A 17,878-nucleotide genomic window follows, 5' to 3' on the forward strand; every position below is an offset into this window, starting at 1 on the left:
GCAGGGGAAGGGGATGACTCTGCTGTCCGCTTCCTCAACCCAGCGAAGCCCGACCTGAAAACAGATAGTCACTGCCCGCCGCCGATTGGCTGGAGAGGCGGGGGGCGGGACCGGGACCATTGTCCTCTTCGGCGGCCCCATTGGGTGGAACACAAAGAAGGCGGGGACTGATCGGGGCCCCGCGGCGCTGATTGGCCGCGGCCGGCCTCACCCGGAAGCGCGCTGCTGGTTTTGAGGGTGCGATCTGGTAAAGGAGGGGAGGTGTACCCAGAGCCTGGGGGCTGGCGGCTGCAGCCCGGCCGGGGGAAGCAGCATGTCTTTCCAGGAGTGCTGGGAGGAGTGGGAGGCCCTGGACAAAGATTATCAGCTGTTACAGGTAGCGGCGATCGTGCGGTCCGGCTTCCCAGCTATCCCTTCCCATTCCGCCGCCGCTGTCAGATCCCTCTCCCTGCCCCAAACTCCAACCACAGGTCCCAAACCTCCCCCCGTCCACCATTGGTGTATCTCTGGGCCCAGGAGCCAATAATTCCTTCCTGGTTGCCCCGATCGGCTGTCAGTCACCGGCTACCGATGCGCTGCAGATTGTTCGCTGTCCTGAGACCAAAAGAAAGAGTTATCCCGTTTGCAAACTGCAACGTGTCCCTCTCCTTTAGGCGGAATGGTGTCCTCTGATTAACCACCACCTTACTGTTCTCAATGTACCGCGTCCCTCCCCTCCCCAGGACTGATCTGATTTATTGCACAAGTACACCCTGTCCCCCGGAACACGACTTTCAATGCGTTTAATAACATGAAAGCTATTAAGTGTCATTGCAGAAATGGTTTAAATCTTCACACTGTGTTTCCTTTCTTTTGATCGCTTTTCTGTGCTGTTGACGAGATTAGAAAGAGATTCTTGGATACAGTGGGTGGTTTGGAGTGAGTGACCATAATGCAAACGACATCTCAAGTGTCAGATATTCGGGGAAAATATACAGATGTAAGGAAGAAAGGATTCTTACGATTGCTGTAGCAGTGTGAAACTGGTAAAGACGCAGATCTGAAAGTAATGAAAATCTGTTCCTGCTGACTTTTTTTCTTAAAACATCTCATGCGTTCAGGTACTTTGAAATGCAGCTGTTATTTATGCAAATCTGGCAAACTTCTAGAGTTGAACATTAGACCCTGCAAATATCTGTCAGCAACATTAATACTGAAAGTGCTCTTTGGTATTTGTTGGAAAAAGAGAGTGGGAAAGTCTATCAAACGGTGCCATTCTCTGAGGCCAAATGCCTTCATGACGAGGCAGAGTGTGGGCAGAGAAGGAAAGACAAGGAAGTAAATTCGGCATTCCCTTTGTGTTCAAAGATCTGCAGTGAGGAATCAGCCTGTTCAGGTTTTGTGACCAGCTATGGCAGAAACTCATTCTTGCCTAGATACCAGCCTTGAACTGAGGGACAAGTAGTAGGTAGCTGGCACAGCTATCAAATTCTTAAACACCCATAAGGTCACCTGCCTTAAGCTAGTTAAAAATCATTCAACACCAGGTTATAGTCTAACAGGTTTATTTGGAAGTACTAGCTTTCCGAGCGCTGCTGCTTCCAGTGGTTGTGGAGTATAAGGTAATAAGACACAGAAATTATAGCAAAAGATTAGTGTCATGAAACGGAAATGATATATTGACCAAATCTGGATTGTTAAGTCTTCAATCTTTTAGAATGGGTTGCAATTAATATGTAAATCCCAGAAGTACTTCTTAGTCACCTTCTCGAGATAACTTAAGGTTTTATAACAAAATGTGACGTCTTTTGTTATAAAATGTCACCTTTTGTTATAAAACCTTGTTATCTTGAGAAGGTGACTTAGAAGAAGTTCTGCAACCCATTCTAAAAGATGAAAGACTTAACAATTCAGGTTTGTTCAGTTATTGTAAACTTTTGCTATAAATTCTGTGTCTAATGATCTTATACTGCACAACCACCTGATGAAGGAGCAGCACTCTGAAAGCTAGTGTTTCCAGATAAACCTGTTGGATTATAACCTGGTGTGTGATTTATAACTTTTTCCACCCCAGTCCAACATCGGCTCCTCCATGTCAAGCCTTAAGCGAACTAGAATACATACTTCAAGTGCATGGATATGTTCAGCGTAGGACTGAATAGATATTGTGGTTCTGTTCGCCAAGCTGGGAATTTGTGTTGCAGACGTTTTGTCCCCTGTCTAGGTGACATTCTCAGTGCTTGGGAGCCTCCTGTGAAGCGATTCTGTGATGTTTCCTCCGGCATTTGTAGTGGTTTGAATCTGCTGCTTCCGGTTGTCAGTTCCAGCTGTCCGCTGCAGTGGCCGGTATATTGGATCCAGGTCGATGTGCTTATTGATTGAATCTGTGGATGAGTGCCATGCCTCTAGGAATTCCCTGGCTGTTCTCTGTTTGGCTTGTCCTATAATAGTAGTGTTGTCCCAGTCGAACTCATGTTGCTTGTCATCTGCATGTGTGGCTACTAAGGATAGCTGGTCATGTCGTTTCGTGGCTAGTTGGTGTTCGTGGATGTGGATCGTTAGCTGTCTTTCTGTTTGTCCTATGTAGTGTTTTGTGCAGTCCTTGCATGGGATTTTGTACACTACATTGGTTTTGCTCATGCTGGGTATCGGGTCCTTCGTTCTGGTGAGTTGTTGTCTGAGAGTGGCTGTTGGTTTGTGTGCTGTTCAATCAATAAGCACATCGATCTGGACCCAATATAACGACCACTGCAGCGGACAGCTGGAACTGAAAACCGGAAGCGGCAGGTACAAATCACTACAAATGCCGGAGGAAACATCACAGAAGCGCTTCACAGGAGGCTCCCAAACACTGAGGGTGTCACCTAGACAGGGGACGAAACGTCTGCAACACAAATTCCCAGCTCGGTGAACAGAACCACAACAACGAGCACCCGAGCTACAAATCTTCTCACAAACACTGAATAGATATCTTAAGAATGGTCAAGACTATGATTTGGAGGGCATTGTTGAATGGGCTGAGCCAGCTCAAGGGTTTTGGTGTCCTAGTGAGCTGTGACTTTAGTGATGCCAGCCATCACATTCAGTTGTTCTGAGCCCAGCTGATGTCATTACTGGACAAGGAAGTTCCCAGATCTGGCTTGATAGATCATGTTTTGTTTTTGTGATTTTAACAAGGTCTCTTGCTGAAATATAATCTACAGGATAGTGTGCTATCAACAATAAACCAAAACTTATTAACCAAAAGAAATGAAGATAAAATAGAATACATTATTTACTTAAATTACAAATTGAAAGATTTGTTTAACACGTGGTAACACAAGAAAATCCCATTAATCTCAAAGCACCCCTTTATAAGCTTTTCAAAAAACCTTGTACAGTACCCATTAGGGTTCCTTGAACCATGTTAACACCAAAGAAAAATATCTTTCCCCAACACCTCACTCTGCTTAAAGTAACCATGATAATTACTGAAATAACTCCACAGAAGCTGGTATCCCGTCACCAAGTCATCCTTTATTTACACGTGCACAGACCTTGATACTGGTTTGACTTCCTCAGAGCCGGCTCTCAGAGTGAACAGAACCTCTGACACTCCTGTTTATGTCTGTCAGCCAGGGCTCCCTGATTGAGGCTGTTAACCTGGTCCAATCAGGGAACTCATTCTATGAGGTCCACCTGACTGACCCTGTTACAATCACGACATCTGTCTCCCTCTAAGTTAGCGTATGTAGGCCTGTTCTTTTTCTTATAGCCTTACCTGGGGCACTTTCACACCAGGTCCAGTTCTCTGACCCACCCTCAGATACAGGCAGCTTGTACTGGACTGTAGCCTGCCAACTCCATCTGGAGTGTCCTGGGAGAAATCAATCCTCTTCAGGTGGCAAAGGCATTAAGTGTGTGACATCAGCCATATCCATCTCTGATTCGGAGGTTTCTTTGATGCTAGAAAGGCTGGTTCTGATAGCCTTTCCAGCTGTTCTGAGGGGCCAGGTACATTTTGCTGCTGACCCATTCGGGAGTTTGCAGCTTTCGTGTGGTCCATGTGTTTGTTCAAGACCACCTCATTTACCTGAACCTTGTATGTCACAGCACATGACCTTGTGGTATCCATGCCTCTTACCCATATAGGCCCATTCCTATGGTTTGGGCACCAAAAATAAATTGTCTCTCTTGATTTGGTGTTCCTGATAGATTTCACTACTACCCCTTCCCCACCTCAAGTGGTCCAATAATCAAAGGAACAGTTTGATATCGAGTGAAGCTGTAAGCTGTTTTTTTAAGCCTGCCTTCAAAGTTCAGACTGCTCATTCTGCCAGACTGTTGGACGGTGGGTAGTATGGAGTGGTCCTTATATGCCGAATGCCATTTGAGTTTAGGGAATGCTGAAATTCTCTGCTGGTAAATGATGGCCTGTTGTCTGTGATCAACATTTCTATGACCCTGTGTATTGCATAAGATGTTTGCAGCTTTTCTAAAGTCATCTCCATGTTTGAAGAATGAACTTTATACATGTCCAACCACTTTGAGTGGGCATCCATAATGACTAAAAACATAGAGCTCCTGAAAGGACCAGAATAGTTGATGTGCAACTGAGCCCAGGGTTTACCTGGCATTCCCAGGAATGTGAGGGAACTGCTGGCGATACTTTTTGTCCTTATTGGCACTCGGCACTGCCCCAACAATGCAGCTATGTTGGTATCCAGTCCTGGCCACCAGACATAACATCTTGCCACCATCTTCATTTTGGAAACCTCTGGATGACCCTGGTGGAGATCAGCCAGTATCTGGCAGCGACCTTTGCTCGGGGCAATCACTCTTGTTCCCTATAATACTCTGCCGTCCTCTACGTTGGCCTAGTTTCACTGGGTCCAGAAAGGTTTAATCTCTGGTTGTGATGGCCCATTTGTTTCCCCCACCACCCAACAGCTGTTTTAGTTTTGACAGGACAGGATCTTTTTGTGTCCACAGTCTGATATGGTCAGCGGTGACCAAAAAGGATGTCTAGAAAACTTAAAACCAGAGTAGACTGTTCCAGGGGCGGCATCACTGGTGGCATATCTGCCTGTGAGAGGCGGCTCAAGGCATCCGCATTTATCATTAGGTCTCCTGGACTTGTAATTGTACGAGCTGAGATTAAGGGCCCACCGTTGAATTTGACCTGAAGCTATGGCCAGTACAGCCTTGTCCTCTTTGAGTAACCCCTAGCAGGGGTTTGTGGTCTGTTACGATTACAAATCTGTAAAGGTATTGGTGGAACTTTCTCACACCAAAGACGTCTGTCAACCCTTCCTTCTCTATCTGGGTGTATGTGTGTTCGGTATCAGCCAAAGTCCGGGAAGCATAATGCTATGGGAGAGGGGTCCTCTCCACTGGGCAATCAGTCAGCCAACACAACCCTACTGGGAGGAATCACATGTCAGCACCACATCTCGCTTGGAGTTGCAGTGGGCCAACATCTTAGAAGATGGTAGCTGCTTGTTCACTTCCCGAAAGGCTAAATCTATGAGACCATTCACAAGGCTGACCGTTTTCAATACCAAATGTCAGGGTATCAAGGTAGAGGCCAGGTTACGTATGAATTTTCCATAATAATTCAACCAATAACCCAAAGAAAGACCTTAGTGCTGTTATAGATGTGGGAGTGGGGTAACGTTGATCACCTTCACTTTATCTTCCAATGGACGTAACCTGGTCTTGTCAACTCTATAGCCCAAATAAGGGCTTTTCTGAAAAACGGCCGGGTACTTAATTAGAGCTTCGCTCAGGCGGCCATTTTCTAATTGGCTCAATATTTTTCAATCAGGATGAATCTTTCTCAATCAATTTTGCACCATCAAGCTCAGACCGGAGCCTTTTATTTCTATCAGTGGGAACTGAACCAGCTGCTTCTTGTAAGAGGTCTGGAACCAAAGTTGGCCCCTTAATCTGTTCCCCAGTATAGATTCTCAGCCTGGCCAAGGTCTTGCACAAACTTTAAGGTTACAGTCTTGAGTGAGTTTTGGTAAAGACTGGCTCCTCAAGCACTGATACAGCCGCGCCAGTATCAACCTCCATTAGGACTGCATGGGTGACCGTTTAACCAGACATTAATTTTGGTTCCGATTTGGATGTCGATAGCAATTTAACAGTTCCAAGTTAGATGTAGGTGGACCTTCCAGGGTGTGCTCTCTCTCTCTTGGATACCGGCCTATGAATTCTCTTACTCGAGTCAGGACTAGTGGGACTCTTTTGCTGTCTCAGGTCCGCGTACTGGCAGCAACTGCAATGGTTTGCCAACCCGGATCCTTGAGAAAATTTTAACCATTTGGCTGAGGCTTGGCTTTGTTTTGGGGTTTTGCCGTGAGCTGACTTAGAGTCCCTCTGTTCAGGGTATGTCCTGAGTGAGGCTGTGCAATTGTCTGCACTTACATGGCGTTTCCCAAGCTCAGTTGGCCTGGTAAGGGTATCCATTTCCATCGGCGTACGCTGTAACTTATATGCTCCGCCTGCTGCATTTTCTATTGATAAAGCCAGTTGTAGTGTTGTTTGAAGTCCATTTGGGTTTCAGCCAATAGGTGCTTTCGCATGATCACAGCATTAATCCCACATTCCACATTGTCTGTGAGCATCTCATTAAGGGTTAAGCCAAAGTCATATGCCTCTGCCAATTGTGTTAACCTCATCAAAAATCCCAATGTTGACTCTCCTGGTTCTCAACCTGCTGCGTAAAACTGATAGCATCTCAGAATTTAGAGGAGGCTTGGGGCCATAATATTCCTTAGCTAAATCTGTCAACTCTTGAAATTTTAGTATCTGGTGCCTCAGGTGCCTAACTTTCCCAATAACTGAAAAAGCTGCAGTCCACACACTATCAGGAGAATTACTAGTTGCTTTTCATTGGTCCTAATGTCATTTGCCTGGAAAAAATAATGTGTTCTTTCCACATACTGGGCCCAGGTTTTAGACTAGATTAGATTAGATTCCCTACAGTGTGGAAACAGGCCCTTTGGCCCAACCAGTCCACACAGACCCTCCGAAGAGTAACCCACCCAGACCCATTTCCGAATGAGTCAAATTTCCTAAATAACAGCTTAATGCCAGAAAGGTTTACCTTAATTTAAAAACTACTGTTACAAGCGAATCTCTGCAGGGGCATGTTTTTCTCTCATTGCCACTGAAATAAATCCACCAAGGCTGGTATCCATCACCAAGTCACCCCTTATTTACATGTGCATAGTAAATGACCCTAACCCTGACCCAGCTAGCACAGAGCTGGCCCCGAGAGTGAACAGAACCTCTAAGACTCTTGTTTTTTTTATAAAGTTAGGATATCTGGTTGGCCTGAACGAGTTGCGGTGAAGGGTCTGTTTCTGTCATATACAACTCTTCCTGCTGTAATGCACGTTTCGTTAACGCAAATTCTCTGTAATGTGATTAATGAGATGGGGACACTGTTTCTAAAGCATGAACTTTAAAAATGTGTGTTGGCTGTAATGTGATTACATCCAACACTTTTAATCGCTGTTCCTAAAGCATGATTTTTCTATAATGCGCAAGAATGCAACCATTGCATTACAGAACTATCTGTACAACTCTCTGAATCTGTAACGTGTGCAGAGGGGTGATGTTGAGCAGCCACTGCTGGCGGAAGAAGCATACTGCACCTGGTGTTCCCAGGCAGCCTCACATCTATAATGTGCATTGTAGCAGAATGACTAACCAGGCCCGAATCCGCTTAGGTTCCGAGATCAAACTAGCATGGTCACAGGCCACTCCTGTTTACATCTGCAGGCCAGGGCTCCCAATTTGGGGCTGTTAACTTGGTCCAATCAGGGAATTCCTTTCCAATGAGATCCATATGGCTGACATCGTTCCAATTACTACAACATTGCAATGGGAGAGACTTGGTTTTTAATCTGGTTTTGAGTAATATGATAAAGGCCAACTCTGTTGAATGTAGCTTGGAGACAGTAAGGACTGCAGATGATGGAAGTCAGTCAATAGACGTGAAGCTGGAAAAGCACAGCAGGTCAGACAGCATCCGAGGAGCAGGAGAGTCAACGTTTCGGGACAAAACCCTTCGAATATTTACACGCAGAGGGTGGTGCGTGTGTGGAATGAGCCGCCAGAGGAAGTGGTGGAAGCTGGCACAATTACAACATGTAAAAGATGTTTGAATTGGTATATAAATAGGAAAGGTTCGGAGGGATATGGGTCAAATGCTGGCAAATGGAACTCATTCAGTTTAGAAAACTTGGTCAGCATGGATGAGTTGGGCCAAAGGATCTGTTTCCATGCAATATGACTCTCTCTAACAAGTGCAAGAAGGCAGCATCTTTGGAAAATATAACTCTCCCTTCGTGTAGCACTGAAACACAGCCCAGATCTTGTGCTCCGGTCCAGGAATGTTGCTTGATGCTGCAGCCTTCTTTGACTGTGAAAAAGTTGGCAATCTCACTCATGCCACAAGAATGGCTGGCATGGGAAATAGGAAATATAAGGCCAGCTGAATAGGAACTGTCCTTCAGTAGCAGCAGCAGAGATAACTTTACTGTGCTTGACCCGACATGGGAGTGCTTCACGGTTTGAAATGTGAAGATGTACTAACATCCCACACCGCGTTTTGTTTTCTTCCCTTCAAGTTCAAATATTTCAGCAGTAACCAGTATCAGTAAATTTGACCACTGAAAACGCAGCATTAATAATAGCCACTGTTTAAATATGGAGGCTGTGTGTTCTGTAGGTGAAAGTTGAACCGTAAGCAACAGCCTGGGTTTCGTGGTAACACTCTCACCTCTGAGTCAGAAGAGCCCACTTTCAAAGCCCTATTCTGCACACAGTATTGACTTGGCATTTCAGAGCAACACCAAGGGAGTGTTGAATGAATGGAGATGGTGTTCTTTTGGATGAGAGGCGTTTAAATACAGGCTCCTTCTGCCTTTCAAACAATGTCAGAGAGTCATAGAGATATACTGCACAGAAACAGACCCTTCGGTCCAACTCATCCATACGGATTGGATATCTAAATTAATCCAGTCCCATTTGCCAGCACCTGGCCCATATCCCTCCAAACCCTTCCTATTCATATACCTTTTAAATATTGTAATTGTACCAGCCTCCACCACTTCCTCTGGCAGCTCATTCCATACACACACCACCCTTTATGTGGAAGATTTGTCCTTTAGGTCCCTTTTTTAAATCTTTCCCTTCTCATCCTAAACCCATGCCTTCTATATTTGCACTCCCCCCAACCTGAGAAAATGACATTGGCTATTTACTCTATCCATGCCCCTCATGATTTTATAAACCTCTATAAGGTCACCCCTTAGCCTCTGATGCTCCAGGGAAAACAGCTCCAGTCTATGCAACCTCTACCTATAGCTCAAATCCTCCAACCCTGCCAACATCCTTGTAAATCTTTCCTGAACCCTGTTGAGTTTCGCAACACCCTTCCGATAGTCAAAGATGCCGCAGTAATCCCAATGACCTGTCTCTATCCCTGAACTCTCACAAATGTTATCTGCACTGTTCCCCTCTGATGTTAATTCTATTGGCTTTATTTCATTGGCTTTGAAGTGCTCTGAGTGTCCTGAGGATTTGAAAGACACTATGTAAACCTTTTGGATTTTTTTGTTTATTTCTCTCCTTTTCTCACATCATTTCTCCTTCCCTGACCTGGGAAAGGAAATACAACGTAGTTTCATTTTGTTCCCTCCTGTTGAATGCTCTGGTTTTATGATCGATAGTAGTCTGAGTTGTGGATTTTGTTGCTGTTTGGCCTGGATTTGGCACTGAGAGGTCACAGATCTTGTGCATTTGACCAAAATCCAACAACAGTGTGCATTTATATGGCACCTGCAATCTGCTGAAATATCCCGAGTGAAACATTCTCAAACACTAAGTAATTGAAAGATCAATGAGCAAGATATTAGTCAACAACATAGGTGTTAATAAAAATTCAAAGGAGGACAGTGAGATGGGGATGTTTAAGGAGGTACTTCCAGAGCTAGGGACCTGGACATTTGTTGATCTCCACTGCAAAGATAAATCATGAATCCCTGCAGTGTGGAAGCAGGCCATTTGGCCCATTGAGCCCACACAGACCATCCCACATAGACCCATCCCATCCCTGTAACTTATCCACCTAACCTGCACACCTTTGGACTGTAGGAGGAAATTGGAGCACCCGGTCGAAACCCACATAGACACGTGGAGAATGTGCAAACTCCACACACCGTTGCCTGAGGCTGGAATTAAACCCAGGCCCCTGGTGCTCTGAGGCAGCGGTGCTAACCGCTGAGCCACCGTGCTGGTCATTGGGCTGAATTCTCATGCTCAAGGTGAACTGTAAGAGTGAATATCCTCCTAACCGATCCAGTCTCCCTTCATACACCAGTCCTGCCATCCCAGGAATTTGTTAGGGATAAGGGGAGCACAGACAACATGAAGGATTGTAAACTCTTGGGAAGCTTGCTGGTTTACATCTTCTGTAGTAATTGCTAATCTCCAGGTCAAAGCGGAGTGCATCCTGTGATTTATACATTTGATTCCACATAGTATTTAACCATCTTTGATCTCTTCCACAGGAAACACACAAGCTGTACAAGCAGCAGTTGGAAGAGGTGATCAAACTTCAAAACGCCTGCCTCAGTTCCATCGAACGACAGAAGAAGAAATACAGGGAACTCTCCAAAAGTCTTGAACGGTAAATAGTACTTTCTGTCGATCAGGCTTTTGGACTTTGGTTCTGAACTGTTTGCACTCCCTCAGCGTATTCAAACTGTAACATTGCACTCTTTATCCAATCGGGCAAATGGGAGAGAAGGAAAAATAAAAGCAGAAATGGATAAAATGTTGAGAATGCTCAGCAGATCAGGAAGCGACGGCAGGCAGAAATTAATGTTTCGGATGGATGATATTTCATTGGGATTTGGAAAACCGGTTTTAAGCAGGTGAAAAGGTCGGAGTGGGGGAATGACAAAAAGGAAGGTATGTGAAAGACAGGAGAGGTTAAATGATGACAGGATTGCTGGGGCAAGATCAAGGGGAGTAATCAAAGAAGTAAGTGCTGTGAGGTGAGGTGGTTAGAATGGCAGAGTACACTGATATCTGAATGAGGAGCTGGAGGATGCAGAAAGAACTTGCAGTTAAAGTAACATCCTTCACACGCTTATGCAGTTTGGAATCATTTGTTCTAATGTAGGAAATCAGAGAAGGCAGCTGTGTTGTTGGTTGAGGAATAATCCATGGCCAGGCCAGTGCAAGGCCTTTGGAGTTGTTTTTAATCTTCCCTGGGATGAGTGACCCTGGCTAGGCCAGCATTTGTTGTCCCTCTCTAATGGCCCTTCTGAGGGTGGTGCTAAGCTGCTTTCTTGAATTGCTGCAGTTCTTGGATGTAGGGACACCTCCCACAGGGCTGTAAGGGAAGGAATTCCAATATTTTTGACCCAACCACAGTGAAGGAAGTTGATGGCTTTCCAGGTTAGGATGCTGTGTGGCTTGATTTTAGTGTTACCGTGTATTTGCTCTTGTCCTTCTGGGTGGTAGAGGCTGAAGGTTTTAGAAGGTGCTGTTGCAGGATGCTTGAGAGTTTCTGCATTGCATCTTGTCAATGGTACACACTGCTACCAATGGATCAATGGCGATGAGATTGAATGTTTAAAGTGATGGATGTGGTGCCAATCAAGTGGTTGCTTTGTCCTGGATGGTGTCGAGCTTCTTGAGTGTTGTTGGGACTGCACCCATCCAGGGACTGCACCCATCCAGGCAAGTGGGGAGTATTCCATCACAGGAAATCGTAGTAGGATGTATACACTTAATGGTAAGGACCTGGGGAGTGTTGCTGAACAAAGAGACCTTGGAGTACAGGTTCATAGCTCCTTGAAAGTGGAGTCGCAGGTAGATAGGATAGTGAAGGCAGCTTTTGGTATGCTTTTCTTTATTGGTCAGAATGTGGAGTACAGGAGTTGGGAGGTCATGTTGCGGCTGTACAGGACATTGGTTAGGCCACGGTTGGAATATTGCGGGCAGTTGTGGTCTCCTTCCTATCGGAAAGATGTTGTGAAACTTGAAAGGGTTCAGAAAAGATTTACAAGGATGTTGCCAGGGTTGGAGGATTTGAGCTATAGGGAGAGGTTGAACAGGCTGGAGCTGTTTTCCCTGGAGCATCGCAAGTTGAGGGGTGGTTAGAGGTTTATAAAATCATGAGGGACATAGATAGGATAAATAGACAGAGGGTCTTCCATGGGGTGGGGGTGTCCAGAACTAGAGGGCATAGGTTTAGGGTGAGAGGGGAAAGATATAAAAGAGACCTAAGGGGCAACCTTTTCAAGCAGGGGGTGGTACGTGTATGGAATGAGCTGCAGGAGGAAATGGTGGAGGCTAGTACATTTAAAAGGCATCTGGATGGGTATATTAATAGGAAGGGTTTAGAGGAACATGGCTGAAAATGTGTTGCTAGAAAAGTGCAGCAGGTCAGGCAGCATCCAAGGAGCAGGAGAATCGAAGTTTCGGGCATGAGCCCTTTTTTTAAGAGGAATATGGGCTGAGTGTTGGCAGGTGGGACTAAATTGGGTTGGGATATCTGGTCAGCATGGACGAGTTGGATCGAAGGGCCTGTTTCCATCCTGTACCTCTCTATGACATTCCTGACTTGTGCCTCGTTAATGATGGGCAGATTTTGGAAAGTCCGGAGGTGAGTTACTGGTAGCAGAATTCGTAACATCTGACTGCCTTTTTATAGTTTCTGTATTAACTGATTTGACCAGAAACTAAATCGGACCAATGGCAGAGGATATAGATGGACAAGTTGAGATATAGAGTCAGATAGTATGAAACACCTTTGGTCCAGTTTGTCCATGCTGACCAGACATTTCATTGTCCCATTTGCCAGTGTTTTGCCAGGGTATCCCTGTTACTCCATCCTATTCATAATTCTCATTCAGATGCATTTTAAATGTTGTAAGTGTACCAGCCTCCACCACTTGCTCTGGCAGCTCCAGGCCTAGCAACATCCTTGTAAATCTTTTCTGCACCTTCTCAAGTTTAACAACATCTTTTGTATTGCAGTGAAACCAGAATTGAATGCAATCTTTCAAAAGTGGCCTGCAATGTCCTGTACAGCCACACCATGATCTCTGAACTCCTATACTCAATGCTCCAACCAATAAAGGCAAGCGTGCCAAACGCTTTCTTCATCACCCTGTCTACCTGCGACTCCACTTTGATGAAACTATGCACTTGCACCCTTAGATCTCTTTGTTTGACAACACTCTCCAGAGCCCTATCATTGAGAGATGAAATGTTGCTATTGACCATTTGCTCAGGCCTGGGAATGGGGCTTGAACCAGCCAGCTGAGCCAAGCTGCTGCAGTGCAGTCTTGTTTGACCCCTACATTTCAGTGATGTTACATCTTGATCTATTTCCTACCTCCCAGATGTCAGTTGCCAGAAAGCGAAGAGCAGTGGAGAGACACTGGTTTCATCCAGGAACTGATGAAGGAAAGACAAAACATCTTCTTTGAAATGGAAGCTTTCCTCCCAAAAAAAAACGGGTAAGTGCTTCGAGTGACCCCATCTACTTAACCCTTTGAGTGCCAAAGCAGCATTGCTTGCCAACAGATTTGACTTGGCAGTGCCTATTCATGCACATGTTCAGATTCTAGACTTCCAATAGATTGGGAATCTCTTCTTTGAAGCACATTGTCCAGCAATCGATTCTATTTTTATTAAAAATTTGCACTGGGTCCTTTTGTGATGAAAATATTGAGGTTCTAGCTTGTCGCCAGTGTCATTCATCAATGGATGTTAACTTTAATATGTAGTTTTTCTCTGTGTATTATTCTTGAGCAATTTCCTAGTGGAGTTTTCATTGATTGAATCCCTACAGAGTGGAAACAGGCCCTTCAGCCCAACAGGTCCATACTGACCCTTAGAAGAGTAAGCAACCCAGACCCATTCCCCTACATTTACCCCTGACTAATGCACATAACCTACACATCCCTGAACACTACGGGCAATTTAGCATGGGCAATCCACCTAACCTGCACATCTTTGGACTGTGGGAGGAGACTGGATCAAACCCACACAGACACATGGAGAATGTGCAAACTCCACACAGTCGGTCGAGGCTGGAATCGAACCCGGGTCCCTGGTGTTGTGAGGCAGCGGTGCTAACTACTGAGCCACTGTGCCGTCTTTTTATACTTGCATTTAATGGTTGAAGCCTTGATATTTTGTCAGTGTAAAAGGTTCTCCTGCACAAGACATACGAACAGAATGGGACGGAACTCTGCCCGCTCCCCGAGTCCTTTCATTCCTCATGATACCGAAAATCTATCCCTTGCAGCCTTAAATAATGGTGGAGCATCGACAGCTCTCCGGCTGAGAGATTTCCAAACATTCTCAATCCTCTGAGTGAAGTCATTTCTCCTCCCGTCTGTCCGAAAGGATTGGCCCCTCCTCTTCGGACTGTGTCCCCCCCCCCCCCCTCCCAGTGTTTGCTGCTCAACAGAAACAATTTCGGTATCTACCCCTATTGAGCCCATTCAGAATCTTTCAATGAGATCACCACTCATTCATCTCAACTCCAGAGAATACTGGTCCAACTTATTCTCACCATTGGACCAACCTAGTGAAGCTTTTGCTGAACTGCCACGTAGCCAATTGGGCACATTGGGTTGAAGTTGTCCACTCGGTTGCTCAAGGGGCTACATTTATTTGTGTGTACCTCACAAACATTTCATCCACACATTGGTTTGAAAGCTGACAAGTGGCCTGAATGCCAAGTGTTTTGTTGCCCTTAAAAGGGCCTTTATTTCTGCTGTGACCTCAGGAAGGATAATGATTCTTTTCCGTCTGTTGCAGGCTGTACTTGAGTCTGGTTCTGGGAAATGTCAATGTGACCCTGCTCAGCAAACAGGCCAAGTAAGTATTGACTGGGCCCACTCCTGGATGGGTAAAGTTCTCGTTCTCATCTCCTTAAGTCTTCCATGTGACCTTGTCCATTTTCTCCGTGCTGCAGGTTTGCCTACAAGGACGAGTATGAGAAATTCAAGCTCTGTCTTACCATCATCCTCCTCCTCATCTCCTTCAGCTGCAGATTCTTGTTAAACTCCAGGTGAGAATTGGTTGGTGAATGCAGAGTGACAGTACAACTGGGAAAGTGGCCTCTCCTCCCCAGCCTCCGGGCGGTTAACAGAAATGCTTCATTCAGCCCCAACAGAATCCCTAACCTGAGGGAAGTGCCATTGGAGAGGACAGGGTTGTGTCTGATCTTCCAGGTACCATTACGTGCTCACTAACCTTTGACCTTTTGACCAGACGATGGGAAGGCACTGGCCTAGTGGTATTACCGATGGTCTGTTAATCCAGAAACTCCACTAACATTCTGGGGACCCAAGTCCCAATCCTGCCACAGTAGATAATGGAATTTAAATTCAGTAAGGAATCTGGAATCAATGACCGTGAAACCATTGTTAACCACCAGAAACACCCATCTGGTTAACTCGTGTCCTTTAGGGAAGGACATCTGCCATCCCTTACCCGGTCTGGCCCACATGTGACTCAGGCCCGTAGCAATCTGGTTGGCACTTCACTGCCCTCTGGGCTAGCCAGTGATGTCCACAGCCCATGAGTGAATATAAAACAAAAGACTTGTGACAACTAGCTCCTGACAAGAAACACTAAATAATTCTTCATATTTTTACGATATTGAAGCACTTGCATTTACTTTTAGTAGACAGCCGCTTTTGTTGGTTTATAAGTTCCAGGTCATAGGTTCAACTAAGACATATAAGCTGAGTTCACCACTCCAGTGCAGTACTGAGGGAGTGCTGTACTGTTGGAGGCAACGCCTTTTGGATGAAGCATTAAACAGAGTCCTATCAGGCGGACGTTAGAGGACCCACGGAACTACTTTGAAGAAGAACTGAGAATTTCACTAGTTCACCTAATCTATTTCTTTCATTTTTGTCCCTGAGCCAACATCACTGGTTATTCTTGCATTGCTGTGTGTGAGATCTTGCTGTGCACTAATTGGTTGCTGCATTTCCTTTGTTATCCATTACATTATTTGTCTGTAAAGTGAGCATTATGATGTCTCTAGGTTGTGGCAGAAATGCATTTTCTTTCCGAATGGTTTACCTGCTACTGAGATGAGAATTGATGATTGGAAATAATTTACAGGCTGGAATCAGTTTGAGTTACTCTGCTATAGTTAGGTGTGCCGAGTGGGTGATCCATCTTGGTCTGCTCCAGTCCCCAGCATCTCACGTACCAGTCTTTAGCGAATTGGATTCACTGTGTATGATATTAAGAAACAGTTGGAGACACTGGATACAGCAAAGGCTACGGGCCCTGCTAACATTCCAGCAATAGCACTGAAGCCTTGTGCTCCAGAATGTGCTGCTCCCCTAGCCAAACTCTTCCACTACACTTACAACAATGTGGAAGATTGCCCAGGTATGTCGTGTACATAAAAAGCAGGACACATCCATCCTGGCTAATTACTGCCCCATCAGACTACTCTCATCAGTGAAGTGATGAATGTTGTCATCAACATCTGCTGAGCAATAACCTGCTCAGTGACTCCCAGTTTAGGGTTCTGCCAGGGCCACTCGGCTCCTGACCTCATTACAGCCTTGGTTCAAGCATGGACAAAAAAGCTGAATTCCAGAGGGGAGGGGAGAGTGACAGCCCTTAACATCAAGGCTGCATTTGACCAAGTATGGCATCAAGGAGCCCTGGCAAAACTGGAATCAATGGGAATCAGGGGTCAAACATCCCACTGGTTAGAGTCACACCTGGCACAAAGGAAGATGGTCGTGGTTATTGGAGGTCAGTAATCTCAGCTCCAGGACAACTCTGCAGAGTTCCTCAGGGTAGTGCCCTGGGCCCAACCACCTTCAGTTGCTTCATCAATGGCCTTCCCTCCATCATAAGGTCGAAAGTGGGGATGTTTGCGTAATCATCAGCGATGTTCAGCACCATTTGCGACTCCTCAGATATTGAAGCAGACCAGGTTCAAGTGCAACAAGATGTGGACAATATTCAGGTTTGACTGACAACTGGCAAGTAACATTGCCTGGCATTTGTGTGGCATCAATGGACATCTCCAACAAGAAACAATCTAATCATTGACATTCAGTGGTATTACCATCACTGAATCCCCCACTATCAATATCCTTGGAGTTACCATTGACCAGAAACTGAACAGGACTTGCCATGTAAACACAGTGGTTACAAGAGCAGGTCAGAGGCTGGGAATAATGTGGCGAGTGGGTCAACCCACAACAGGTGGGCTGCAGTTGTCCAAGAAGGCAGCTCGCCCCCCCACCTTCACAAGGGCAATTAGGGATGGGCAATAAACATGGTCCGACCAGTGATGAATGAATAAAAGATAAAGAGCCCTGGCTGTGATTGCAGTCCTGGGGTCAATCCTAGGGGTGGTGAATGACTTTGTTTCATCTCTGTTCAATATCCTCCAGTACTCTTTTTTTTTCCCCCCCCCACAACAAAACTGGATGTGTAGTATATTAATTGTATGTCGTTGTGTGGGAGTCCCTTGTATTTTGAGTGCCTTAGTGTAATAGCCATTATTTACAATCACGTCATGACTGAGATTTTAAGAGGCATCAGAGTTGAATCAGGTCCTGCTGGCAAAGAGAGAATTTGGGAATTGGTGGCGTAAAAGGTATTCCAAAAATCTTGAACTGCTTGTATGAACATCCAAACAAGAGTAGGGCCTTGGAACCTTTGAACGTCCTCTGCCTCTCAATAAGATTGTGGCTGATCTGATTTTAACCTCAAATCTACATGCCTGCATATCCCTGATAATCTTTCATCTTGGTAATGAAGACTCTATCTACCTTTGCCTGAGAAATATTTAAAGAATCCACTGATTTCTGGGAAGTGAATG

At 45.4% G+C, this 17,878-nt stretch overlaps 1 protein-coding gene across 1 annotated transcript in view; it reads left to right on the forward strand.

Annotated features, from left to right (window-relative positions):
• The first annotated feature begins 221 nt into the window (after window positions 1-221).
• Window positions 222-17,878, forward strand: part of tmem120aa (transmembrane protein 120Aa) — a 29,732-nt gene continuing 12,075 nt past the window's right edge. The window contains exons 1-5 of the mRNA XM_043718759.2: window positions 222-376; window positions 10,548-10,666; window positions 13,398-13,514; window positions 14,827-14,886; window positions 14,984-15,079. Coding sequence (XP_043574694.1) covers window positions 314-376; window positions 10,548-10,666; window positions 13,398-13,514; window positions 14,827-14,886; window positions 14,984-15,079 — 455 coding nt within the window. The 5' untranslated portion in view covers window positions 222-313. The remainder of the gene's footprint in view (window positions 377-10,547; window positions 10,667-13,397; window positions 13,515-14,826; window positions 14,887-14,983; window positions 15,080-17,878) is intronic.

This window comes from Chiloscyllium plagiosum, unplaced genomic scaffold (assembly GCF_037043375.1).
Source record: "Chiloscyllium plagiosum isolate Xiang-an unplaced genomic scaffold, Cpla_swu_hap1 HiC_scaffold_31, whole genome shotgun sequence".
Taxonomy (NCBI): Eukaryota; Metazoa; Chordata; class Chondrichthyes; order Orectolobiformes; family Hemiscylliidae; genus Chiloscyllium; species Chiloscyllium plagiosum.